Below are 26383 nucleotides of genomic sequence, written 5' to 3' on the forward strand. Positions count from 1 at the left end.
CAATATTGTTAGGAAGTTTTCCTTTCTAATCCTTCGTTAAAGAAAGCATGCTGAAAAACTCAAATAGAAGAGAAAAGGTAGAAGCAGAAAGTACCCTCTCCTTACTCCTTTTAGTTAAATAGCCACGCAACTCCTGAGTTTTACATTTTCTGAATTCCAAGTGCCTGGAATTAATGGCGAGGGCTCCTAAGCGCTGATTCTACTGGGCCACCTGAAATGCTGCTCAACTTCTCAGACAAACACTGCCGGGGGTGCTCACCAGCTTCAGCTAGGGCGTGGAGGAATGGAAACTTTTGCCACCAACAGCATTTGCTGGCAACTTCCCCCTCTGTGGTTTTTCACTGTCATTCCCTTGATAAAAGAACTCGAGCTGCGCAAATGTAACCAACCTTCGCCAATCTCATCTTCACATGAAAACAGCCGCCTTTCAAGAAGCAGGCTGCCTGAGAAATGATGCAGGATGCTCTCTAAACTGGGTCATTCTCCACTTGGAGGGCTCGGGGCGCAGTTGACTCTCCCCGTGTGTCTCCTATACCACAGGCTCCGAGCGTCTCCAACAGCCCGGGGAGACAGAGAAATGGGAAACAGCATGAAATCCACCCCTGCGCCCCCGGAGAGGCCTCTGCCCAGCCCCGAGGGTAAGTCTGACTTCTTTGGTGAGATGCTTAACTCTGTGCTATGAGAGCCTGGGGCAGAGACTGGGCGAGAGTGGATGCGGATCATTGTTGAAATGGGGCAATGCGTACCCAGGGGCTCATCATACTTGTCTCTCTAGCTCTGTTTGTGGTTCAAATACTTTGTAATTAGAAGTTTAAAAGGATTGGGTGCTTGGCAGCCTGAAAGGATGCTAAATCATTGGCATTTTGAGATACAGCTCCAAGATCAGCTGGTTCAATCCCTTCATTTTACAGGTGAGGAAACTGAGGTCCCCAAAGGGCATGGCATTCATGCCATTGGCTAATTACTAATGAATTTCTAACTCAGGCCCATCTGACTCTGAAACCTTGACTCATGCCTGCCCAGGATATAATATTATCAGCCACGTAGTCATCTCTGCAAGAGCTTTACCGGTGCTACTTTACTAAGCTAGACACTATCCCTGTGACATCTTCCTGAAAATATAAGAATCCTTGTGTCCAGCTGGTAGGAGTGCAAGGTGCCAAGTGTTCTAGGGGGAAGAGTCTAATGTTGCAGGTTAATGAGTGATGGCAAAAGTTAGTTTTTTGGAGAGATGCCAGATTGGGCCAGACCCCCAAAGCTACCGGCCAGCATCCTTGAGCAACTGGCCAGAGACCTGAAACATCAGTGAGCAGAAGGCAAAGGCTGAGTCAAGTCCACTGTGCTCTGGGCTGGACCCTTCTGGCTGCTTCTAACACTTCTGCTTTGTTTCCGCAGATTCCTAGTGGGGCAGGGGGGATACATTGGCTGGGTCCCCTGGGGGATCGGGAAGGGGACAGTCAGGGAGGTCCGTTATCCATCAATGTCCACAGGGTAGTCTTGGCACACTTTGGGACACTTTCGACCCCCCCTAAATCCTAGCACTCAGGGCCTGGTGTCCCATCTCCTGGCAAAGTGACCACACCTGGGTCCTGGCACCCCTTCAGCACTGTGCTGGGCAGAGTTCACGGGTCACAGAGGGCCACCCCTCTGCCAAGCTCCACATGAGAGAGAACAGAGCCAGCGCCCTGTGGCCTCCAGCCACTGCTTATCCATGGCTTCTGTGGCCCCTTAACAGAGGAACCTCCTCACTTCCTCCAAAGTGGACACGACCGCTCATGCAGCTGGTTGATGACCCTTCCGATGTCCCCAAGTAACCATGCTGAGACCTGCCACCCCACCTTCCTTGCAGGTCAGGGCTCTGATTTTTCTAGCCTAGTCACTCTCCTCCCAAAACCAAAGGGAGAAAAACAGAAAGAATGTCCCCCAGGACCTAGGGATGGAACCGGGTGACGGGGTGGAACAGCATGTGTGCCCTGGGCACCCTCGCCACCTCCCCCAAACTGGATCAGATCACAGCCTCCTCCTCTGATCATACCCACCGACCCACCAAACCCATCTTCTGTTGTCTCAGCCTGGGGTGGAGGGGACAGCACGCTTGAGCAAACCCCATGAAAACATCAGCCTCCAAGGACTTGCTCATTTGCCTTTATTTTTCAAGATGCAAATCGCCATGAAATAAGTTTCTCTTTTTCCATCGTGTGGGTGGGAGGTCACCTCTAAAAAGGAGGTAGCGAGAGGGGTCTCCCCACCCCACCACCCCTGGGTGAGAGAATTCCCCAGGTCATACCCAGTTTGTGATCCAGGCAACCACATCAAGCACTGGTGGGTTGCTTTTCCACCCCCCACCTCTAGAAAGTTTCCCTTACCATGGGTCCTAACTTTATTTCCTCTTTTCTCTCATGCCTATTTGAATAAGCAGGGGTCCCCAACCTATGGTGAGCTGTATAATTATTTCATTTTATATTACAATGTAATAATAATAGAAATGGAGTGCACAATAAATGCAATGTGCTTGAATCATCCCCAAACCATCCCCCCACTCTCTAGTCCATGGAAAAATTGTCTTCCATGAAAACAGTCCCTGGTGCCAAAAAGGTTGGAGACTGCTGTGAGTAAGGGAGATGGTGTTATGGTTGATGCTGCCTTAATTAGCCCCTGTCTGCCTGATGTGAAGGGTTAGGGTTTCATGGAATGGGCTCCTGCCCCGCCAAAGCTCCTCATGGTTGCTCCTTCGGTTGGTCTCAGACGAGCAACCTGGGAGGCAGTGTGGGTCTTGCTGATGGCTTTAGGCCAACAGGCAATGAGAGACTCCTCCGACGTTAGCCTGGGTCGGGCAGAGAGCTCAGGCACCAAGCCCCACCTGTGGACTTTCAGACACACGAGTTTTCTGAGCTCTCGGGAGATCATTCTTCACCCAGACCAGGACTGTGGATGCCTTGGAACATGGCTCTGCCCACCTGTTTTCTCCTAAACTAAACTTTCTAGAATGTTTCTCATTAGTCTAGTTCTCAGGGACTAATGTCATAAACCCCACAGAGGAAGGAGGCCTTGGTAGAAACAGGGCAAGTTTCAGAGGCAACAGACTCTGATTGAGCTCCTGGTAATGTCCCTTGGAAGACGTGTGGCTCTGGGTAGGTCCCTCAGCCTCCCCCAGGGACCGGCTGTAAACCAGGGATCAGGACAGCCCTTCCCTCACAGCAACAGCCTTGCACAAAGCAGCCACCTGATGAAGGAGGGGGTGAAAACTTCTGAAAACTCCATCTGGGCTCATCCCGCTGCACAGGGCTGTATGCACATGGCCATTCCCCAACAGTTTTAAAGCAGAATTGGCAATTCTATGACTTACTTCTAAATCATCCCAAATAGTTAATCTTCTGTGCAACTGTATACTTCTGTGCCAGACACGGGCAGTACAGGACTGAACAAGACCTGGGGCACTCCCAGTGTGGCGGGAAACGGCATATTCCACCTTAAAAAGGGAATTCAGTCACTCTGCTGTGATCTTACCCACCTCTGTTTCTTCCCTTCTTATCACTGGATCTCAAGTGAAGTGTCACTTTTGACCCCTTTCTATAAATAACTCCAGACAGTGCATTTCCCATAGCTGCCCCAGGGGTGGGGAGGCGGTGGGATGAGAGACATTCAAGGGAGGAAGAAGATGGCAGGGAAGTCTCCTGGCCCAGCTTGTAGCTTCTCAGTCCTCAGACCACCTGCCTTGGAATCCCCAGGTTAGCAGTTAAAATGCAGATTCCTAGGCTCCACCCTAGACCTACTAATCAGAACTCAGGGATGGTGGGTAGCATCAAACTGAATTTCTTACAAGCCCCCGGTGAATCTTAAGCCTGCAAAAGCTTGTAGACCACAGACCAGATTTTAGTCCTGCCTCTGCACTAACACACGGGAAGTGAGAAGTGAGTGTGTCTCTCTAGCATCTCTCCGTCCACTTGGTGAGTCACTTGGTGCTCACAGTGTGCCAGACATAATTCTACACCCTTTACACACATGGACTCTTAATTCTCACAAAAGTTGCACAAGGCAGTCACTATTACCATCTCCATTTTACAGTTGAGGAAACTGAGGCACAAGAAGGTAAAATTACTTGCCCAAGGCCATACAACTCAGAGGGGACAGCTGAGATTCAAAGCCAAGTGGCTGCCTGAGTGCAGAGTCCCTCTGTCCCCACCACAGTCTATGCCTGGAGAGAATGGGCTTTCAAGAAGCCAACATATCCTGAAAAAGGAAGGCCTCTCTCTAGACCGAGGGAGTACGAGGGAGCACATGCTTGGCCACCAGATTTAATCACGCAGACACTCGAGTGCCCTTGCGAGGGGCTCATACACTAGGACCCTGTGGCAGACCTGTGGCCAGACCCTCGTTTTCTATTCCTGTCTTACCTGGCTGCTAGTACCCAAGATGGTTTTGGGTGGAACATGATCATTCAGCTTTGATATCATTGTAAGCTTAATCAATATCATAAAAAATATAACTGGCTCAACAAATCCATGATTTTTACATTGCTTAGAATAGCACGAAAAGTTTTTATTAAGTGAAAGAATATTAAGAAAAATACTATTAAGCAACTAGTAGCATAGATGGTACTCGACTGTGACAAAGGAGAGTCGTGACCCAGAGCGCAGGTGCATGCTCTGCCCAGGGGTGACCTAGTTTTGAAACCCGGTGCTACACTCACTAGTCGTGTACTCTTGGGCGAGTCTCTGGGCCTTGCTGTATGTCTATGTCCTCATACTTACAAGAAGATGGTTACAGTGCATTGACTTCACGGAGAGGTGTAAGGACCAGATGTGTAAAGTGCGCACGCACACAGCCCAGGGCCTGGCTGCCCCCAGAAGTGTGCGTCCTGCTGCTGCTGGTGTCGAGGAGGAGGCAGACAAAGTGGAATGAAAACTACTGAAGTCTATGGAGCCCGGAAGATTTGTTTTGACTATTTCCTGCTTGTGCTCAGTGCTAGCTCCACCTGAGCCCCTGTAGCGGCTGAGAGTGTTGAAACTGACCCTGAAAAAACGTAGGGTCTATTGTGCTCCAATCTGCTCCCACTAACACATGGAAAAAACAAAGCTTTGGGCAGAAAAGAGCTTTCTGGACTACTGGGCCTCACCATCCAGCCCTTGACATATGAATAAGAGGAACCCTGGGCCCCGTGGTTCATGATGACCTTCTATCAGGCTGGCCTGGCCAGCTCTATGCGATTGGTTCGTTGTGTGTGTGTGCATGTGTGTGTGTTTCCCAAAAGAGATACTAAAGGTCAGACCTGCTTTGACCCCTCCAGGAGGCCATGGGTTTGGGCATGACTCCAGGGAATGCAAGAACAGAAGCTGAAGTCATTGGGCTATATGGCTCCTCACCCCCCAGCTGCCTGAGCTGCTAGTGTGGAGTCAGCCTTGTTGATCCTGTTAAGGATCAAGTGTTAACTGGGGAGGGGGGGAGCCTGGGAATTAAGTGCCACAGAGAGTGATATGGCTCAGTGAAATGACCATGGGCTTTGAAATCCTTGAGCTGTCTCCTGGCCACATCACTAAATCTGTCCTAGCTCTCATTGCTTCACACTTTAAATAATCATTTATTTTCTGTAGGGCTGGACAGAGCGTTAGAAGTAAGGAATGATGAGTTTTGCTAGACAGAAGTGGGAGCTTCTGAGAATGTTTTCAGCATTTAAAAAGAAATGGTCGGTCAGGTATGGTGGTTCGCGCCTGTAATCCTAGCACTCTGGGAGGCCAAGGCAGGCGGAGCCTTTGAGCTCAGGAGTTAGAGACCAGCCTGAGCAAGAACAAGACTTGCTCTCAACTAAAAATAGAAATAAATTAGCTAGATAACTAAAAATATACAGAAAAAAATTAGCCAGGCATGATGGTACATGCCTGTAGTCCCAGCTACTCAGGAAGCTGAGGTAGGAGGATTGTTGCTATGAGCTAGGCTGATGCCAAGGCACTCTAGTCCGGGCAACAGAGTGAGACTTTGCCTCTAAATAAATAAATAAATAAAATTTTAAAAAGAAATAGTTATGATGCTCCAAGGAATGACATCCTTTTTGACCAACTTCAGTAAGTCCTGCCTGGGTCCCCTTCCGTTTTTGGACTCACTTCCTGTTTTACATTTTTGTACATTTTGTTCAACCTAACTTGTTCTTGAGTTGGGCCGTCGGCAAATATTTGGTCTTTGGAGTTTTATCTTCTGTTCTCGCCAAATGGAGTTTGTTTTTAGATAGTAAGGAGATGATATTTTCAAATTTACACTACTGGTTTTCAAAATTTAGGATATTATTGGCTGAAATTGGTCTTGGATCATGGCATAGTAACCTCAGCCCCCATGAAAATGAAATTAGCCACCACTTATCGAGGCAGGCCCTACACACAGAATACATCACGAATCCTTAACCCAATCATAGGGGGCAGATTTTGATATTTCCCATCTTTATACATGAAGAAATCAAGCTCAGATTCATTGAAAACAAATCCCTCTTCACATCACAGTACTGTTAAATGGTGGAGGTGGAATTTAAGCCAGGTCTGACTGATTCCAAAGCCCATTCTCTTTCCATAAAGATCTTCTAAAAAATTGCTCTGGATTCCTCCCTTCATGGCCAGCACACATGTCTTTACTTAACTCACGTCCTTACTTTAAATCTGCAATAATCCCATCTACTTCCTCCGCTCTCCTCTTTGCTGCCTTGCTCATTTATCTGATTGAATTCAAATGCTGAGCTCTTCAGAAAGCCAAGGGGCTCCCAGAGCACATGACAATATGTTTCAACTTTATGAGAAAACTTCAATTTCCTAGGTTGCATTTATTTCACTGTAGGGCCCAAAGCTCAGGCAAGACTGCGAAGGAATCCTGGCACCAGATCTTGCCTGGAACGGCTGCCCTTCTCCACACAAGTTCACAACAAACTGCAAGTTTCTAAGGCTGATGATTAGGGTGACAGGGGCACAGGTGGAAGGCCTTGCAAAGGGCCAGGCACATGTCAGAGCCTTAGGCAGAAGCCCACATGCAAAATGCACTCAGTGGAGTTTAAGCATTACAGCTATGAAAACATCACTATTATGGAAATTCCACAGGAACCTTAACTTTGTTACTGCGAATGGAAACTCTCTACCCAGTTTAGCCCCCTTCTCCCTCACTGGAACAATTGTTTTTATAATGGGCTTTTGCTTTTGTTTCTGTTCGTTTTAATGTTGTGAGAGACGGTTGTTTTGGTTTCACAGTCTTAACCTTGAATGAGACATCAACCCCCAAACCCTCCATAGACACACAATCCTCCCAGGGTTCTATCGCTGTCACGGGTGACGCATGCTGTGCCTCTCACTTCAACACTGGTTTGTCACCAGGGTCTGGTTCCAAGACGGCCTCCCAAAAATCAGGTTTCCTTCTGCCTGATCACTTTAGAGACGCAGTGGATGGCTGTGCTTATGGGCACAGGGCCCACGCCACACTATGTTCGAGGATCCGCCTTTGAGCGTCCTGCACGGGACAAGCAGGGCACGGCGCTTTAAGCCAGGGAAGGCGCAGACTCTTCCCTCCCTGAGCCCACAGCCAGGTGGGGAGACAGACGTTCCCCTCGTGGTCACACGGCCGGGAAAATACATCTGGGGAAGTTGCTTCCAAGGAGAATCTTAGAGGCTGACACAGTAGCAGGGCCTCCTCTGGGGCCCCTGGGGAGGGGACTTTGGAGTTGGCGGAGGTGGGAGGGCTGAGGGAAGGGCGAGCTGCTGTGTTCCAGGCAGACAGAACAGCCTGCTCAGAGGCGCTGAGGACCAGGGAGGCCGGCAAGTTTGAGAAAGTCCCATCACACTTAGCTGTGGCAACGCACGTTAGTAAATGGCCCTCTCATAGTGGGGGGCCATTCGTCAAGGAAGAACAGAACAGATTTCCATCATGAAGGCGTTTTCCAAGCCCTCATTTTCCAGAGCAGGAAACCCACGCACAGTGAGTAGTAGAGTCAGCCACAGCATCTGGGCAGACTTGCCGGGAAGCTAAACAAAGTACCTTCCTGGGGTCTGTACCTCATTTTGCATCTGCAATTTCATACTCTTTTCCTTAATGAGGACCTTAAGGAGCATTTGCATACGCTTCATGCCTCGCCAAATCTGGACCCACCCCTTATTAGAACTTGGGACTTCTGGCTTCAAACCCAACTCAACTTTAATGCTGCCTCCAACTTTTGGGGTGGGGTCTGGCTATACAATGGAAGAATCCCCCATCACATTTTTTTAAAATTGAGCAAAGCAGAGTGTGGGGGAGATCCCCCAGCAGGCTTAGGGAAGGTTTGTGGTAGGACAGGTCAGAGGTCTGGCCAGCTCAGGCTTCCGTGGCCCAACACGGTTATTAATATTTCTTAGAAGCTCTGACCCCTTTCTAAGACTCATAAGGTCACCAAAAATCACTTTTGGTTTCCATCTCACACCCAACTCTTGCTTTTACGTGGCTTATTGTCTATGACTCAGCTTCCCCAAGTAAACAATATATGTGAGTGTACCCTCCCACTGTGATAACTGGGTTCTGATTCATATATCAATTAACAATCAAACCCTTTACCAAAAATCTCATTCATCTTTCTTACTTATTCTAGTACTTAATTTCCCTTTAGACCTACTCTGTCCAAGAGACTTCTGAGACAAACTACAAGCATGTGAGTTGGAAAAAAAGGAAGGCTCTGGAGGTCTGGACCCTCTAGCATGGGGGTGTCTGGATCCTAGAAAGTCGCCTGTTTGGGCCCCCAAGCCCACCTACCTGAGTGTTGGGATTTCTCCAGGTTTTCCTGGGGTGTGGGGCCCAGAGAATGGCTTCTCCCATGATGATATATGCATTCTCTGGAATGTGAGCTCCATTAGAGCAGCAAGACTGGGCTTGTTTTGCTCACTGACACCAGGCTTGTGGTAGGTGCTCAGGAAATAATCGCTAAAGGCATGAAAAGGTGACATGTTACCCAGAATTTTGAGTTCAGAAGTCCAGCCAGCAGGTAGAGTGATAAACATCATAGCAAACAATTACTGTGTTTGCCGATTTGTAAAATATGTTATTTTCCCCCAAAAAATGTACCCGAATATTACTCTGCATCTAATGCATCTGAATTATTAATATGTCAAATTGCCAAAGACATAAAACAGGGTTTTCACACAGTGTTGAAAGGAAAACTCACATCTAACCACTATTTCTACTCTATAGTGAGCTGTACTCACAGAATCCCGTGACTTTCGCTCATGGCTCAGGATCCCCACTTCTCAGATGAGAACATCAGGGCCAAGGCAGGCTTGAGAAAAGGAATCTGTCACCTGCCCCTCAGGGTTCCCTCAGCATCTACACACCATCTCTGCAGAGAGGAGGGCTGAGGTGAACGGGTGTTTCAAAACAAGTGAGGCATCTAGGCATCTCCGGCTGAAAAATGCCCAAGAGCAACTCACCTTTGCACCCTCCCTTCCCTGGGCTGCGTTTAGGTTCCCTGTGAATAAAAACACCGCTTTGCCTTTGTTTCCCCAGGGCTGGATAGCGACTTCCTCGCTGTGCTGAGTGATTACCCGTCTCCTGACATCAGCCCCCCCATATTCCGCCGAGGGGAGAAACTGCGCATCATTTCTGAGTGAGTTAGCTTCCCAGCACTTTTACAATCCTCAAAAGAGGGTGAACTCAGTTTCAGCAGGATCATGAGATGTTTAGCTATAGTTATATAGTTTCACCTGTGCCCTGGTCCTGTTGGGAGGTGAGGATTTGGGCCCGTACTGAGACCCTCCTCTTCAGTGTGGCCAGTACTCTAAAACCTTCCATGGCTCCCTATTGCCTGGTAGGTAAAATTTCAATTCGTTGACTTAGTTTTTGAGACCCTTTGGGATCCAACTTCTTCTCACATTAGCCGCATGGCCCACCACACGTGCAGTGTTGATGTACAGCAACAAAAGCTGGGAAGGAGGACCAGGGTCTGAAAACTCTCCAGATGATAAACAAAAGGTAACACCTTCTCTCCTCTTGCCTCCAGTTGGATTCAATGTGGGCTATAGAACAAGACAGGAGCTCGAAGCCCGTTTGATTCGGATCCTCACTGATGTAGATACATGAGACTATCTTTACATATGATTGCAGGGTACAAATCAATCTAGTAAACATTTCTTTTTTAAAAAGCCTCCCAACAATGGAACATGAGTTGGGAAGATCAGCTGCTGGTGCCCGAAAGGCAGCTCCTGGCAGCCTATCTGGGAGGATACCGGCTGGCTCGGAGTGGGGGACATCCACCGGGTACACATACTTTAAAAACTAATACTCAGATGCAGAAATTTGGGTCAACCCGGCCAGTGACAGAGCTTAAAAAGAGAACATCTCAACCTGCCGTGTGTGGGTTCCATCTGGTGACTCTGTTTGTTCATCCCTCTGCTTTGTCATTCACCCCCACCCCACCCCTCTCTGTCTCTGTTTTCGCAGTGAAGGCGGCTGGTGGAAAGCCATCTCTCTCAGCACTGGTCGAGAGAGCTACATTCCTGCGATATGCGTGGCCCGAGTTTACCACGGGTGAGCACGTTTCTCAAACAGAATCCATAAAGTACGGTATTCACGCTGGTGACTCATAAGCTGGTGTCGCGGGAAGGCAGGCATTGGGCCAAGAGGGGGCGCTCCTGCCCCCCTCTCAGGCAATAAGGAAGGGTGTGACCGTGGGCTGAGGAACCCCTCTGCTCTCTGGGACTTGATTTCTCCATCAGGAAAATGAAGGAAGCTGGACCTTTCAGACCTAGCACGGCATTCCTGGCACAGAACGGCAAACACTCAGGAACAAGGATCATAGGGTGCACAGTGCGTTGGCTAAAAGTCAGTCTGTCTGGGCTCCTGCCTCTGTCACTTACTGGCTATGCGACAGGGGACAAGCTGCTCAGCTTTCTGCATGGGTGTGCTTTCCTCACCTGTCAGATAGCGATCACGATATAGAATGACAGGGTGATAACGTAATAACATGCCCCGAAGCATAAGGCTGTCAGGAGAACGAGATGGGATAACACACGTATAGTTCTGGAGCGATGCCAGGCGCTGCAGTAAGTACTTGACAAATACCAGCGACGGTCTTATCTAGCACACACCCAGAGAACACTCACTGCCAGAAATGCGTATCTACCCAACTTGACGAATGGATAAGAAAAAGTAAAGAGAAACTTAAAAAGCTCAGGCTTGGCAGAGGAGTAAACAAGTGCATTGCTCACTCCTACTTGTGCAGGTGAGGCCAGGTGGCTTTGGAGTGTGGCGCAGGTGGGCTCAAACCTTGGCTCCCCTCCTTTCGAGTAAGAGCCTCAAAAACGTTGCTCAACCTCCTTAAGCTGCAGTCTCCTCGTCTGCCAAGCCAGCAAGGCGGGACATCGGCAAAGAAGTGCACAGCATCAGGGACAGGGATATAGGGAGGAGGAAGGAAGGGAGCACCACTTTTATAAATGTTTAATATCAACTTCACATCCAGAGAAAAGCAGACCACACGCTGGCCTGGTAAGGCACAGATAACTACCCCAAAACTTCGAAGGCTAGAATTCAGCGCATTTAATTTCAGTATTAATGATCTTAATTATGAATATTAGGAATCACTGCCGTGCTTAGGATGGCAAAGGTAGAACAGTGGAGCAGCAGCTGCTGCTGTGTGAGTCACATTCTGAAAGAGACATGAGTCACGTGGCACGCCCTCCTGCGCCAGCTGCTTGCCACGGGCCCCTTCATTCATTAGTAAACGTGCATCGCGATGCCTTCACGCTGAAGGCGTGGGGCTTCAGCTGGCAAGAGCTGGGGGTGGGGAGGAACCCCGAGATGTAGTGTAATTATGACCCAGTGGGGCAACCAGGCTAGCAGATGCAATAAAATTCCTTAACATATGTGGTAGGAAGAGAAGTAGTGAAGTATAGTGGTTAGGGGTTATGGAAGTGAATGTATCAGAAAAATGCATTCTAATTTTAGCTCTATCAATTGCTGCCAATGGTGACTTGGACAAATTACATAATCACTCAGACCTTCAGTATCCTCATCTGTGAAAGAGAGATAATTCTACCTGTCTTAGGGGATTGAGGTGAGGATTAGATTTCAAGTGCTTAATATGATGGGTGGCTCATAATTAGGACTCATATAGGGCTGTTGTTACTGTTTCATTGTCTTCATCTTTATAAGCAGAACTTCATATAAGGACTGGAATGCATGAAAATGTTTGTCACATACACTAAAATAATCACTATGTCACACATGGTGCAGAATAAAGGGAATCATTGAAATATTTGGCCAAATATGGTATAATCATGCTCTTAAACAACAAAAGTGATCTAGCAACCAGGACGTAAATAGATAGAATCTGACGTTACTATGTGTCTTCTCACACACGGTGCCTCCGGAGCACCCAGCGAGCCTGCTTCAGCGACCTGCTTGTGCACCTAGGTGAATGTTAAAGCCTAGTATTAATAGTAAAGTATTAATATTTGCCAGAGCATACGCTAATTTGGACCTATGGGTCGATTCATTGAAACACAGAGTCTGTTAAAAAGCGATGGGCAATTGCTTCCAAGTACATGCACCAGCCACCTGCTAGCAGAGTGTTTCCTTCCAAGCCGAGATCTGGCAGAGCCCGATCTGGAAAATGAGTAGGGCGCTTTCCCGTAGGACGCCGATGCCTTTGTGTGCAGAGCAGCTTTTGAACAGCACTGAAAAGTGACCACTCTCCTGTGTAAAGTGAAGCTTCTGCTGTAAAACCAGGCTACAGTAGGGCCAGAGCATTACGGCTGCTTTTCCTTACTGCTAAGTGGAAAGGACACAAAAAACATATAAATGTGTGGCACAGTGACAGTGTGTTTAACATATATTAAAATAGAGAAGATAAGATGAAAATATAATGAATACAAAGTAGGGATTGTTAGGGTGGTGTAATCAAGTTTCATTACTCCTTATCTTCTTTCTTGTGTCCATTCATTCATTTTCACATGTATACCAAGCACGATACTCTGGACACTGAGATGAAACTCAACCAGACAGACCCAGTCCCTACCCTCAGAGAGCTGTGCAGAAGGGTCAGGGTGGGTGGAGTGGAAGGGAGACACACACGAAACACTGTGACATTGTACAGTGCATATATGTTACATAAGGTGGCATGGACACATTGCAGCTGGGGTAAGAAAGATCTCATGCATCCTTGTGTCATTGTCTAATGTAACACCTGACATATATAATAGGAACTCAGGAAATTTTATCCGAAAGATTAAAAATATGATTGAATGCATGAGCAAACAGCCAATTGCCCTCCTCTTTTAATTCCAGCAGCTTTATATTATCTGGATCTGAATTTTATATTCTCTTTTACATTAAGTGGATCCTAGCGTTTGCATTCCCACCTTTTGTTGGGGAGGGCACACTCTGGATGCTCACGACTGTCTTCCTACTCCCCAGCTGGCTGTTTGAAGGCCTGGGCAGAGACAAGGCGGAGGAACTGCTGCAGCTGCCAGACACGAAGGTCGGCTCCTTCATGATCAGAGAGAGCGAGACAAAGAAAGGTGAGCAGCCTCCGACTCATCTTTCCATGCTCGGGTGGACAGACAGGTTTTGTCCCTGGCTGACTCATTACATGGCTTCGTTTTCCCTCCTCCTACACACTGGCAAATCGATCCGATATGGTTAGCTCCCTGCAGCCCACGCACTGCCAATGAGGCCCGCATGAAAACAAAGGGACTAGAGGCAGGCCGTGGGGACCCAGCAGGGCACTGCCCCAGACCTGGCCACTATCAGACCCCGCTGACTCCTGCTGGAAAATGTCTCATCAGCTGGGCAGGAAACTGAAAGCCAAGTGCTGGCAGCATGTGGGGCAGACAGGACGTGGGCTTTGCTGCAGGCCCAGCCTGGACTCTTAAGATTTGTGACTGACTTCCCTGAGCTCAGTCTTCTCATCTGTGAAATCGAGAGAAAACCCCTCCCTTGTAAGGTTGTGGTGAGATTCAAATGTGATGATATTTGTAGTGTTCTTGCAATGTGGGAGGCCCCAATATCAGTTCCTCTGTGCCCTGCAATTAGATTAGACAGCTCGGAGGAGCAGGGCAAGCAGGTGTATGTTCTCACGTACTCGCCATGATCTTTATTATAACTTCTTTGCATCTTATGCACTAAGTAATTCACCAATAATAGGGGCTATTTGTCATGGTTCAGAGCAAGGGTCCCAAATTCTAGCTTCAGCCTTATGAATTAACAAGAAGTAACCTCTTCCCTCTAAGCCTCAGCTCCCTTATCTGTGATTTAGCAGGGTTAATGACAGAAAAGCACTTAGTTCCATGTCTGAGATATTGCAAGTGCTTAAACTCATAAGAGCAGATCACTTAATAGCTGGAACTTTTTCAGACTAAATAATAATAACTTTTTAAATATAGAACATACCTTCAAATTCTTAGCCTGATTGTTGTATATTCACTATCAAAGAAGAGAAAACATAGGACCTGAGAGTATTTTCCATGCACCTATTAAGTGCTAGAGCTACTTGGCACTGGTGCCCTTCATCAAAATGGGCACCAGCCTAGCTCTGGAGAAGCAGAGGCCATATATATATATATATATGCAAAAAAAAAAAAAACAAAAAAAAAAAAAACAAAGAACAACGTTTCCCTCAAAAACCCGAAAGTGCTAGGGGAGAGCAAGGTCAAAGCAGAGACCAAACATCCTGTGCATGGCCTAGGGTCCCCTGGGGCAGGACGACCAGATTCAGATGGAGACTCCTGAGCAGGCCTGGTCATGGGGAAGAACACAGCACAGGAGCCACCACTCACTAAAGACACAGATGCTGTCGGGAGGCGCTGCAGTCCCGCCAGGGTGGGGGGAGCGTGGCGAGCTCCCTCCCTTGGGTATGCAAAGTTCTGATGAGTTTCCACTTGCTACCCTTGACCTGCTCACAGTCACCGCACTCCCAGTTCCCGTTGACCTTACGGGAAGGCGCATACCGCCAGGTTGACCTGAGGGGCCTGCTGAGGACACACCCCAGGGCAGCTGTTCCCAAGCGCTGTGCCTCTGGCCACGTCCCTCAGAGGCTCTGAGCCTCCCTTTCTCCATCTACAGAACACTTGCAGCCGATACCTCCCAGGGCCTTTCTGAGAATTCGCAGAGATGTTGCTCAGAAGTAGCTCAGCCCCTGCCCACACACACAGCAAGCACTCACGAAATGCCGGAGCCCTTTCCCCTCTCACCACCTTTTCAGCGTTTTTCCCCCCTAGGACCCCCAAAGACAGAACAGAGAGGACCCTCAACCGTGACTTAAGTGCAGTTCTCTCAGTTGCCGTTTGGGGAAATAGAAGCACATGCCTGAGCTGCTCCTCTTACCAACCCAGATGGGCCATGACTCTAATGATGCTCATGGAAAAGTACACCTTTCATGTGTTTCATAGGGATACCCAGAAAAATGTCTCCAGTGCTCCAAATTTCTGAGAAAACCAAGCATAAGTCAGAGGGTGTGGGGACCAGGAAGGGGGGCATAACCCCACCCCCAAAGGTGCGGTGTGGCCACTCTGGGGGTGGAGCTGAAGAAGGAAAACAGCTCAGAGTCCTCAAGAAGGAGTCAAGAGCGACCGCAGGTCCTGGATCTACAGGCTACGACCAAACCGTAATCATTCACTTTGGCCTCAGGAGTCAAGAGGCCTAGGCCAGTGCACCTGAAGACCAGTAAGGGCAATGTGATCAGCACATCTGGGCTGCTGAAATAACACTCAGGGGGAGGCATGTCTCAACAGAGAGGGTCCCAGCGGTGGGAGGGCCACGGCCCAGATTTGTCACTGTGTCCCAAGGGTGAGCAGACCTCTCTGCTTTCGTGGTGGTGGGCTGGCTAGCTCATGGCCACCGCTGGTGGAGGGGACATGAGGAACACTGCTGACCTGTCCCCACCTCCGCAGGGTTTTATTCGCTGTCGGTGAGGCACAGGCAGGTGAAGCACTACCGCATCTTCCGCCTGCCAAACAACTGGTACTACATCTCCCCGCGGCTCACCTTCCAGTGCCTGGAGGACCTGGTCAATCACTATTCTGGTAAGAAGCACTCGGGGTCCATTGTGGTTGAGGAAGCCCCCCCACCACCACCACCTTAGCTAATTGCCTGGTGGCGCCATCTGTCCGGGAAGTGGCGTGAGTCACCAGTAAATGCCAGCGCTCTGCTCTCACTTTCCGCCCATGCTGCCTTCTTGATACGCTGTCTTCTCGCTAATCCTGACTGTAAATCTCAGGCTGAAACAGACTGCCCGCGAATGCTGCCTTAGTAAGCAAATGGCAGCTCATCTTGGATTAGCCCGCTCTACCTGGAAATAAGACAAACTGGGGTGCCTCTCTGTTCACAAACACAAAGAGGGGGCACTTCCTTGAGTGGGGCTTTTTGAGCCTCTGGGGCTTTGCCCTGAAATGCCACTCGTTTCTCCTTTTTGGCTTGTCAAAATCTTTTGGAGCCTTCAAAGCCAACATCAACCCAACTCTGTGATGGAGCAATAGGAGTGGAATGAGTTGCCCATCCTCTCTGTGCCCTGAGCATGCCAGGTATTACTGTCCCTAACATTCTAATCCTTCTGCCATGTGGCCTAGTTAATTTTTGTACTAGTCTGTGTTTCCTGATAAGCTCCTAAAGCCTAGGGATTGTGTTTTATTCATTTGTGTGTCCTTCCTGGACCCCGGAGAGAGGTCCAAAAACTCCTAGGCTGGCCAAGGCGGAAATCATCCTCCGAGGTGGCAGAAGCTCGGCATGGGTTAAGGTGGAGCCAGGAGAGAGAAGGTTGGGCTAGACTGTGAAAGGCCTGAATGCCAGGTCAGGGGCTGGAACTTTACCCTATGGAAAAGGGCGGAACTGTAAAAGGTTGGCGAATTTCTGCGTTTGTGTCCCAGATCCACTCACTATTGGCCAGGCAACCTCAGGCTGGTTATTTGCACCTTGGGGCCTCACTTTCTTCATCTGTGTCACGCAGATACTAATAGTCCCTACCTCTTTCGGACATCGTGTTAGGATTCAGGGAGTTGGCACACAGACAGCAGGGAGGAGAGTGCCTGGCACAAACCACGAGCTCCTACTAAATATCAGCCCCTGTCACCCAGGCAGAACACGGCCCTCTTCCCCGCCTCCTGTGCCGTGTTGGAGGCAGGTAAAGGAGAAGCTGCTTTTGCTTTGTTAACATCTTCCCCCTTCCGGGTCCAGGATGCTGACCTTGTGCCCCAGGCAACTGGGCTAGCATTCTGTAGGATAAGGGATCTTGAACTGAAGAAGCAAAGGTCATTTCAAAAAGAAAGGAGTCCCCACAGCCTGCCGTGATCGCAGCCAGCCCACGAGAAAGCAGCAGGGCATGAAGGAGACCCAAGCTCAGATCTGCACGATGTGAGACTTAGGCCGGTCCCCCACCTCTCAGAGCTGGGGTTCCCTCATGGGAGGGGGTAACAATGGCCCCCTAGCAGGGGGCTGAATGAGTGATGACTCCTGTGATGTGTTTAGCACAGATTGTCACAGAGCAGATGCAAAATAAACAACAAACATTACTTCTGTGATACCAGAAAACTTAGCAGCTAGCTGAAAATGAAAGAGGAAGGGAGTCCTGGAAACAGCCAACTTACACTGCTAATGAGTAAATATTGGTTGTGGTATTTGGCTTTTAATAACAATCATCTGAGGGGTGTGGAGACCATACATTTTGCATAGACAAAAGCAAACACGAAAAGGGTGTTGCCCCAGCAAAACTCTTAAGGACCGGGAGGCCAGGAGGCTACCAGGCCAGGAACACTCAAGTCCGCCTGGTGCCGCGTGACCTCAGGGAGGCTCTCACACGAGTGCACAGCACACGCCTTCCGGAAGCACGTTCCCGGCCATCGCAGTACCCAGTGGGCAGCAGTCATCGGTTCATCTCTGTGAAACACTGGAAAGGGTCTGAAAACCTAAGATGCTTTCTGTGTCTCTTCAAAGTCCCAACGTGGAAATGACACAGCCCCTTTTACCTCCCACTAGCTCCTCCCTAAAGGCACAGAATCAGGAATTGTGCACCAGGGCTCTGAACAGACAGCTTATAGTTATCCTGGTGCCTTTGGACAAACCACTTAACACCTCAGAGGCTCAGAGATTACGATGCAACTATCTTGTTGTTAGGACCCATATATATATAGGATATATACACACACCTATTGGTCCTAACCAATCCTATATATATGTGTGTGTGTGTGTGTGTATACTTGTGAATATATACTTGTGAAAAGTTTGGCTCCTAAAGTACTCCAGGCATGATGGTTAATGACAGAACGGGTTGGGGCTATGGCTAGGGAAATAGAGGCATGGGGAAACGGAACCCTTGAATGTGGAGTTGCCGGAGCATAAGTGTGTGGGAGGAACGAGCAATCGGCCAGCTGTGTAGGCGAGGGTGAGCTAGACTAGTGTACCCAGACCCTGGAGACAGTCATAGGATGTTTTTCTTCCTCATTTAAGAGGCAGTGAGTTGCTTTTGGAATGAGTCATGAGATTGGCTTTGATCACATTTATGTAGCTCTGAGCAAGTAACTTAGCCCTGGGATTCTTAGTTTCCTCATCCCTAAAATGGGTATGAAAATACTGACCACACAAAGTGGATGTGGAGCCTCCACGAGGCAAAGCAGGTGAGGCTAGCTGAGCGGCGGGCTCAAGGCACATGCATACAAATGCTCATTCTTTTGCTCTTCATCAAAATGAATTTTCACCCCAAGTATTTTGTTCCTCCTCTCTAAGGAAGAACATTCGCAAAGTGTCCCTGCCTGAGCTGTAGACCTCAGCTGGTTTCTCTAATCTTTGCATGTGACTCCATCTTCCTGGCCTCATAACCTGGGAGGTCATTTCAATTTCCAACCCATGACAGGTCATTATTTTAGATTCACATCCAATTAAGCTTCCCCCTCAACTCACGGTCCCACCTCCCATTTCTGCAAGGGCAAGTGTGGGTGGACGTTTGAGTTCACAGTGACAGTCGGACTGAACACCACCAAACGAGGTGCTGCTGATTGTACCCCGCTGAGAGGCTAGGGGTGCTTGTTCAGCTACAATTTCCTTTTGTCCTTGGGCAAGGACACCCCTGCCAAAAGAGAGCTCCCTAACCAGCTGGGAGGTGGGGCTTCCAGAGGTGTGGTGTGCTTCCTAGCCCCTGGCCATGCACCAGCTCTGGGGGGGATGGCTCAGTCCCCAGAAGCCCCTGGCGTCCGTGGCCACTCTGTCTCCCCCAGCTCAGGGGAAGCACAGGGGTCTTCAGCCTGAATAAGGCTGCACAGGATTTCCTCAGTCTCTAGGATGCCCAGGGACAGCAGAATCACAGCTTTGTCCTGGTGGCATTTGGCTGGGGAGGGCTTTAAGAGGTGGGGCACATCTTAATCTGCCTGGAAAAATGAGGGCACCTGGGAGCTCAGAGATTTCATACTCAGCAGGGGAAAGTAAGAAATGGGTTTAATTGTCATTCTCTTTGGGTGTGGGTATCTAGAGGAGAAGAGAAATGTCCCTTCATTCTTTCTTTGTGCACTTTCTCTCTCTTGTCCCTTTATCTTTGTTTTTCTCCTCCCTTCCTTCCTTTTACACTTTTTGTGCTTTCTTCACTTCCTCGCTTCCCTCCCTCTCTTAATCTATCTCTCACCTTGCCTTTTCCTACTTCTCTCTCCTCCCTCCCTTTCTTCTTTCCATTTATTTTGTCTTCCTTTCCTACTGCAAATGCATTAGCCCCCTGTGCCGCACTGCGGGCTATTCCTTGTGTTTGGTGGGACAGCCCCATTCCTGAACACAGGAGCTCACCCCAAGATGTTAACGGGGTTGTGCCTCCGTGGGAAACCTTTGAAGGCTGTGGCCTCATGTGAGCATCACTTGTTACCTCTTATTTTGCAATTGAGGGAAGCAAGGCTCAGAGAGGTTCAAGGTAACTTACTATAGGGGCAAAGCTGAAATTCAAACCCAAGTTTGGTTGATTCTAGATTCTACGCCTCTCTCTCTACCTGTGCGGAGCATATCGGGGCCTATTAACACTTTCTCAGTGTTTCAGGTCTTGGGCTCAGTTTCCCCATGGCAACAACTGGGGAGCAATACCTCAGGCCTGCCCTCCTCGCCACCTGAGTGTCCCCAGAGTCCCTGATCCGCTGTCTGCTTCCCTCCTCAGAGGTGGCCGATGGCCTATGCTGTGTGCTCACCACACCCTGCCTGACACAAAGCACGGCTGCCCCAGAAGTGAGGGACTCCAGCTCACCTGTCACCTTGCGCCAGAAGCCTGTGGACTGGAAGAGGGTGTCCAGGTGTGTGTCTGTGTGTGTCTGTGTGTGTCCTCCATGAGCATGTGGGCACAGAACAGTGTGTGAGCCTGGCACATGATAGCCATGCTCAGTGTCAGCCGGCCCTGCTGAACTGAGGGGGTGGGCATCTCGAGCAGGTGCAGCCCCCAGGAATCCCACCGACCCAGGGAGGCAGCCTCAGGCCTCACGAGGCACCTCGCCACTCCCTGCCAAGCCCTCAGCCCCCTGGTTCTGCAAACATCTATGGAGTCCCTATTTAGTGTGACCAGTACATGTCCTGGCTGAAGTATACCACCTTGATTTTCTACTGTCAGGATTCTAGAAAGTAACTCACATCTTGTATACATCTAATATTATTTAAAACCCACTCACAGAGATTAAACACACCAGCAAGATTCTAGGGTGACTTTCATTTTTCTAAGGGAAAAACACCTCCGACTGATTTGTTCTTTTTATTCCATTGTCAGCTATTGAATTTTTAATGGCTGTCTGTAGTTTGGGATTGGTGGGTTATCTTAATAATTAAACATTAATCCAGGCATACTATTGTCAAATTCAAAGAAAATCAGAGATCAAAATTACCTGGGAGATGAATAAAACTGCTCTTCGTTGTAAGTAACATAAAGAAATTTTCACTGAAGTTTACAGTTGGAAGTTTTAGCCATCCAAGAAAGCAGTGGTTCAGAGAGGTTAAGTGATTTGTCCAAGATCACACAGCCCATGGATATACGAACCAGAATTAGAATACTAAGTTAGAGAAATATTAACCAGGCTCTTTGTTGTTTTGTTTTTGCTTCCTTTTCTCATTCACTTTCCTTCCATCTCCTCCATTCTCCATGTCCCTCTCTTTTTCCCCTTCCTCTGTCCCCCTCTCTTCTGACTCGCAGACTGCAGGAGGACCCCGAGGGAGCAGAGAACCCACTTGGGGTGGATGAGTCCCTTTTCAGTTACGGCCTTCGGGAAAGCATCGCCTCCTACCTGTCCCTGACCAGCGATGACAACGCCTCCTTCGACCGGAAGAAGAAGAGCGTGTCCCTGATGTACAGCGGGAGCAAGCGGAAGAGCTCGTTCTTCTCATCCCCACCTTACTTCGAAGACTAGCCAGAGAAAAGACTCCATGGTTCACGCCCAAAAGGAACAGAGGTTCCAACAGTCACCTGGGATCTTGCCAAAAGCAGCATCCCCAGATCCCCGGGGGAACCTCATGTCTTTCAGAAGCCAAGAGAAGCCATGTAGAGACTCAAACTCGCATCTTCTCTGTCCACGTCATGACCAAAGGAGCCCCTCCCTGGGGTCTGACCAGTGCTGGGACATCACGCAAAGTTGAATCATGATGTCAACACTTGCAAGAGCCCAGCATGTGTGTGTGTGCACGGCGTGTGTGTGTGTGGCAAGGACAAAGCCACTCTCACAAGAAAGTGCACCAGGACCATTCTCCAACAAACTGCCTGGACGGTTACACTCGGAGGTCGTTGGAGAGAACCTCTGTATGAGCAAGCCTGAGAGGAAGACGAACCACAAGGTGTTGCCTGGCACAAGGTCTAGAAGTACAGATGGGTCCCCTAAATGGAAATGTGTCAGTCAACCACAGGGACACTTGGTTTCATCTCTCTCTTTTTAAGGGAACTCCGCGACACTAAATATTAGTCCAAAGGACTGCTTGGCCTTTGGCAAGCACCTGCAAGCCAGTGGGCAGACGCTAGACAGCCTGCCTGATGTGAGGAGTGCAAGGCAAATGAGAGCCAGCCTGGGACTGCACCAGCTCTCCCGATGTCCCCAGTCGTGGCTTTGCAGTGCAGAAAGAGCTTCTGGGTTGCTGGGATTCTTGCCTGTATTAAAACATCAACTATTTTAATTCATAAGTGCCTGAGGAGGCGTTGTGTGCAGTCCTGTGTAAGATGTCAGGCCAAAAAAAAAAAAAAGAAAAGGATGTATAAACCCACTCTGAAAAGAGGTGCTCACAATGTAGACAGAGAAAAAGTGTATTAAAAAATAGTATGTGAAAGGAGAAATCAACTGCTGGCTTAGGAGGAGATTCGAGGCAGACGAGGGTAACATGTTAGCTGATCCCCAGGGAGTATGCCAGCTGGCTGGATTGAATAGGTAGGAATGGTTGGGGAGGAGGAGGGGCAGGGGGGAGAAATTGTTAGGTTCTAAAGAATTAATTTATCCAGTATTTTATTCTAAGAAGGCTCTGGCACCCACATGAATAAAAACGCTGAGCTCCACGAAAGATGGGGAGTCCAAGTGGATTAATTCTGTCATCCACAATTTTAAGAGATGAGGGAGAAAACACAGAGTACACCAGAGGAGAGGCAGGCATCTCTGGGCCACCCATCTGGCTCCTGCCAGGAAGGGAGGGGGCGACAGATGAATCCGTGACTACTTTCCTCCGTTTCAAAGGGATTCTGGAGCAGCCAGGGCGCATGCACCCGGCGTCTCTTGCTGCCTGTGAAGTCTGTCTGCTTGCCACAGGCATTCCGTCCCTCTGAGCTCACCGTGCCCGTGGTGTGCGTATGGGCATTGATGTACATTTCTGAACCTTCGATTTCCAGTGTGTTTACACAAGGACACATTTGTGGTTTTCTCAAGAATCCCAAAGGCTGTTTCGGAGGGCCTAGCTGATGTGTGGGATGTTGACTTCCACCACCCGGCAGGGCGACCTCCTGAGCTCCAGATGTCTGTACAGCGTCTCATGTATTGTTTTCCGTTGTGACCAATGTGATTGGAATGTCTGGGGGACACTCGGAGGGATTTCTTAATTGGGAAGCATTACACGTTGCTAAATCATGTATTTATTCCTGATTAAAATAAACCTAATAAATATTTAACCATTGAGGTGTGGGGAGAGCTTCCGGGTTGAGATAGGTGGGTGATTTCATTCAGAAGCACTATGGGTTGCAAATTTTCACGTAAGCATGCAACGGGAGAAAGAGGGGAGCAAAAGACACCAAGAGAAGCTGGCACTGGTTCGCTCAGCATCTTCTTGATGTGCAGCTTAAGAAAACCAGATTGTATGACTTCTGAGGGTGTCTTGTCAAACTTGAAGGTGGGCATAGGGGATTGAGAGACTGAAGGAAAGAACAAATTCTTAGTGATTGTTATGAAAATTGTGTCCAGCCTAGATTCTTCTGCACATTGCTTGTGATAACTGACCTAGTTTTTTTTGTTTTTTGTTTTGTTTTGGTTTGGTTTTTTTGAGGCAGGGTCTTGCTCTGTCATCCAGGCTGGAGTACAATGGTGTCATTTTAGCTCACTATAATTTCAGATTCCTGGGCTCCAGGGATCCTCCTGCCTCTCCCTCCTGAGTAGCTGAGACTATAGGTGCCCACCATCATGCCTGGTTAACTTTCCTATTATTTATAGAGATGGGGTCTTGCTTATGTTGCCCAGACTGGTCTCAAACTCCTGGCCTCAAGCGATCCTCCTGCCTCGGCCTCCCAAAGTGCTGGGATCACAGGTTATGAGCCACCACCTGGCCCCTACCCAAGCTATTCATTCTTACAAGAATTTTTTTCTACAAATAATTTTTGGAAAGCTATTAAATAGATACAGCTCAGGTTCTGGGACTGGAGCAGTGAAAAACAGATGAGGTCTCTGATATCATGAAATCAGGGTCCCTGATGTCATAATAAACAGGACACTTTGTGACGATGGTGAGTGAAGTACAGAAAATGGCAGGCTCCGAGGCAGCAGCCTGCCGGGCGAGGTGATCTTTAGAACCCTGCTTAGGAAAATCTTCTTAGGAGGCAACATTTGAGCTGAGGCCTGAAAGGTGAGCAGCAGACAGCCACACAAAGACTTAAGAAGCGAATGAAGGCAGTAGGAATAGCAGGGCCATTCCTGTGTGCAGGACAGGGCTACCTGCTGAGGGAACTAAAAGAAGGGCAGGTGGCTGGGCTGAGTGAGCTAGGGGAAGAGGGAGGCAGGCAGGTCCTGCAGGGCCCCGGAGGGGAGAGGGAGGGGCTCACAGTCTTACTAGGAGAAATGGGGGGCCATTGGGAGGGTTCCAGTAGGGGTGTGATACCATCTCATTAATATGTTTCAAAGATCCATCTAGAGGGTGGATTTTTAAAATTCAAGCCTTGCATTGTCTACTTGATACATACTTAAAAGGAAAGAAGAAGAGAGTTTGAAAATAAAGGGGTGGAAAATTTTTCATGCAAAAATAAACAATAGGGAAATCGGTGCTGCCTTTTGAGACAAAATGGAATTTAGATGAAAATAAATTACAGAAGAGCAAAGACGTTGCAAAAGGAACAATACATTAAAACTGATTGCACCTCTTAAGAGAATGATATGGTTTCAAAATATATTAAGTAACTATTATAGGAACCAATAGATATATCGATAATTTTATTTGGAGATTTTAATACAAAAATCTCAGAAACTGATCACACTAAGAAAAGATAAGTATATAAATAGATAGGTAGATAGATTCTGATAACACTATATAACTTTCCTGACAATAAATGGAAAATCCATTAAGTCACCGAGAAAGTTCTAATAAATTTCAGAGTCAGCATCTTCCAGTTCACGCTCTATGATAATAATGCAATACAATTGGAAATCAAATTGTAAAAGGATAAAAATTCTAAGGATCTATCTAATAAAATCTAAAAGAAAATCCTTGGGTTAAGAATAATGCAAGAAAAAATAAATTACATATTTCTACTTTTCAAAATTTCTGGAGCAGAGCTAATAAAATAGTAAGAGGAGAATTTATTGTTTGAAATACATTGATCAGAAAACAAAGAATGAAAGCAATGTGGTCAGCTTTCAGCTGAAGAAGCTGAAAGAACAACAGGTGGTCAAGGGCACAAGAAGGAAGAAGATAATGATAAGAGCAGACATTAGTGAAATAGCATTTTTAAAATATGGCCATAGAGAAAATTTTAAAAAGAAAAACAATTGTGTAAATGGTGAGATTAATGTGACAGATAAAAAACATGAATAAGCATGATCAAGAAAGACAAAGAAAGAGAACAAGAGCAAATCAAACGCAGCTCCACTTGTCACTGTGCCGGCAAGATGGAGTGTACCCTTCCCAGCAAAGCCCTAAGCCAGTGGTGGGTAGCCCTCCACCCTCTCCCTCCTCTCCCTGCTTTCTGGAACCCCAGCAGCCCAGACTCAACCCTGCAGATGAGGACAAGCCCCCGAGGGATGGCAGAGAAACACCTAGAATAAACTAGGATCCAGTGGTCAAGAGACACCTGGCCTGCTCACCTTGGGGAATGATATGAAAAAGACAAAGAGAAAAAAAAAATGAATTTATTTATTCTCTAAGCTGCTTTAGTGATAGGTTTCCTTGTTACAGCAGCTGAGCATTTTGCTCCAACAGGTACAGAAATAAACCTGCTATTATTTGCAAGTGATGAGGTAACTTCAAAGAAAACCCAATGAAACCATTAGACATGATGAGAGAGCTCAGCAAATTGTTGAATCAACTGATTTCCCTATGCCAGTATGTATGAACTAGAAAATATGGGGAGGGTGTTCACACTAGGAGATATGTCTCAAAAAATAATAGAAACCAGGCCAGGCATGGTGGCTCAAGCCTGTAAACCCAGCACTTCGGGAGGCTGAGGCAGGAGGATTGCTTGAGGCCAGGAGTTCAAGACCAGCCTGGGCAACATAGTGAGACCCCCATCTCTACAAAAAAGTAAAGATAAAAAATTCACTAGGTGTGGTGATATGTACCTGCAGTCCCAGCTATTGGGGAAGCTGAGGCAGGAAGCTGAGGCCCAGGAGTTTGAGACTGAAGTGAGCCATGATCATGCCACTGTACTCCAGCCTGGGCCATAGAGTGAGACCCTATCTCTACAAACAATAGAAAACTGTACTCAGGGCCCAAACCACCATAGAATTTGAATAAGAGATGTTAGAAAAGTTGTATGCATGTAAAATAAGACAAGATTTCTAAAAAATGCTAAATAGAAGCCTTTTTACTAAGGTGAGATTCTTTCTGTTTTGAGAGGTGAGGAAAGGCTTGGAGGCTCCTCTCAGCTGAGCCAAAGGATGGGAGCAACTTTCATGGTGGATACTAGACATGCTGACCACAGAAGAGAGATGGAAGGGCCTAGAAGAAGGCATGGCATTTCCTAGGAAGGGAGGGAGGGAGTAGCTGGTGAGCCTGGAGTATGGGATTCATGCGG

At 48.0% G+C, this 26383-nt stretch overlaps 2 protein-coding genes across 3 annotated transcripts in view; one reads left to right on the top strand and one right to left on the bottom strand.

The window, feature by feature from the left end:
* SLA (Src like adaptor) overlaps positions 1–23064 on the top strand; it is a 35334-nt gene extending 12270 nt beyond the window's left edge. Inside the window, exons 2-8 of one of the 2 annotated variants that reach the window (XM_012785442.2) lie at positions 541–638; positions 9493–9592; positions 10426–10512; positions 13399–13502; positions 15873–16004; positions 20099–20231; positions 21116–23064. In XM_012785442.2, coding sequence (XP_012640896.1) covers positions 578–638; positions 9493–9592; positions 10426–10512; positions 13399–13502; positions 15873–16004; positions 20099–20231; positions 21116–21329 — 831 coding nt within the window. In that variant the 5' untranslated portion in view covers positions 541–577 and the 3' untranslated portion in view covers positions 21330–23064. Of the gene's footprint in view, positions 1–368; positions 639–9492; positions 9593–10425; positions 10513–13398; positions 13503–15872; positions 16005–20098; positions 20232–21115 lie in introns of those variants that run through there. The other variant, XM_012785439.3, reaches the window with a different exon arrangement.
* The window catches only part of TG (thyroglobulin), a 240320-nt gene that overhangs the window by 69920 nt on the left and 144017 nt on the right, over positions 1–26383 (bottom strand). The window lies entirely within an intron of this gene.

Source organism: Microcebus murinus, chromosome 7 (assembly GCF_040939455.1).
Source record: "Microcebus murinus isolate Inina chromosome 7, M.murinus_Inina_mat1.0, whole genome shotgun sequence".
Classification (NCBI taxonomy): domain Eukaryota; kingdom Metazoa; phylum Chordata; class Mammalia; order Primates; family Cheirogaleidae; genus Microcebus; species Microcebus murinus.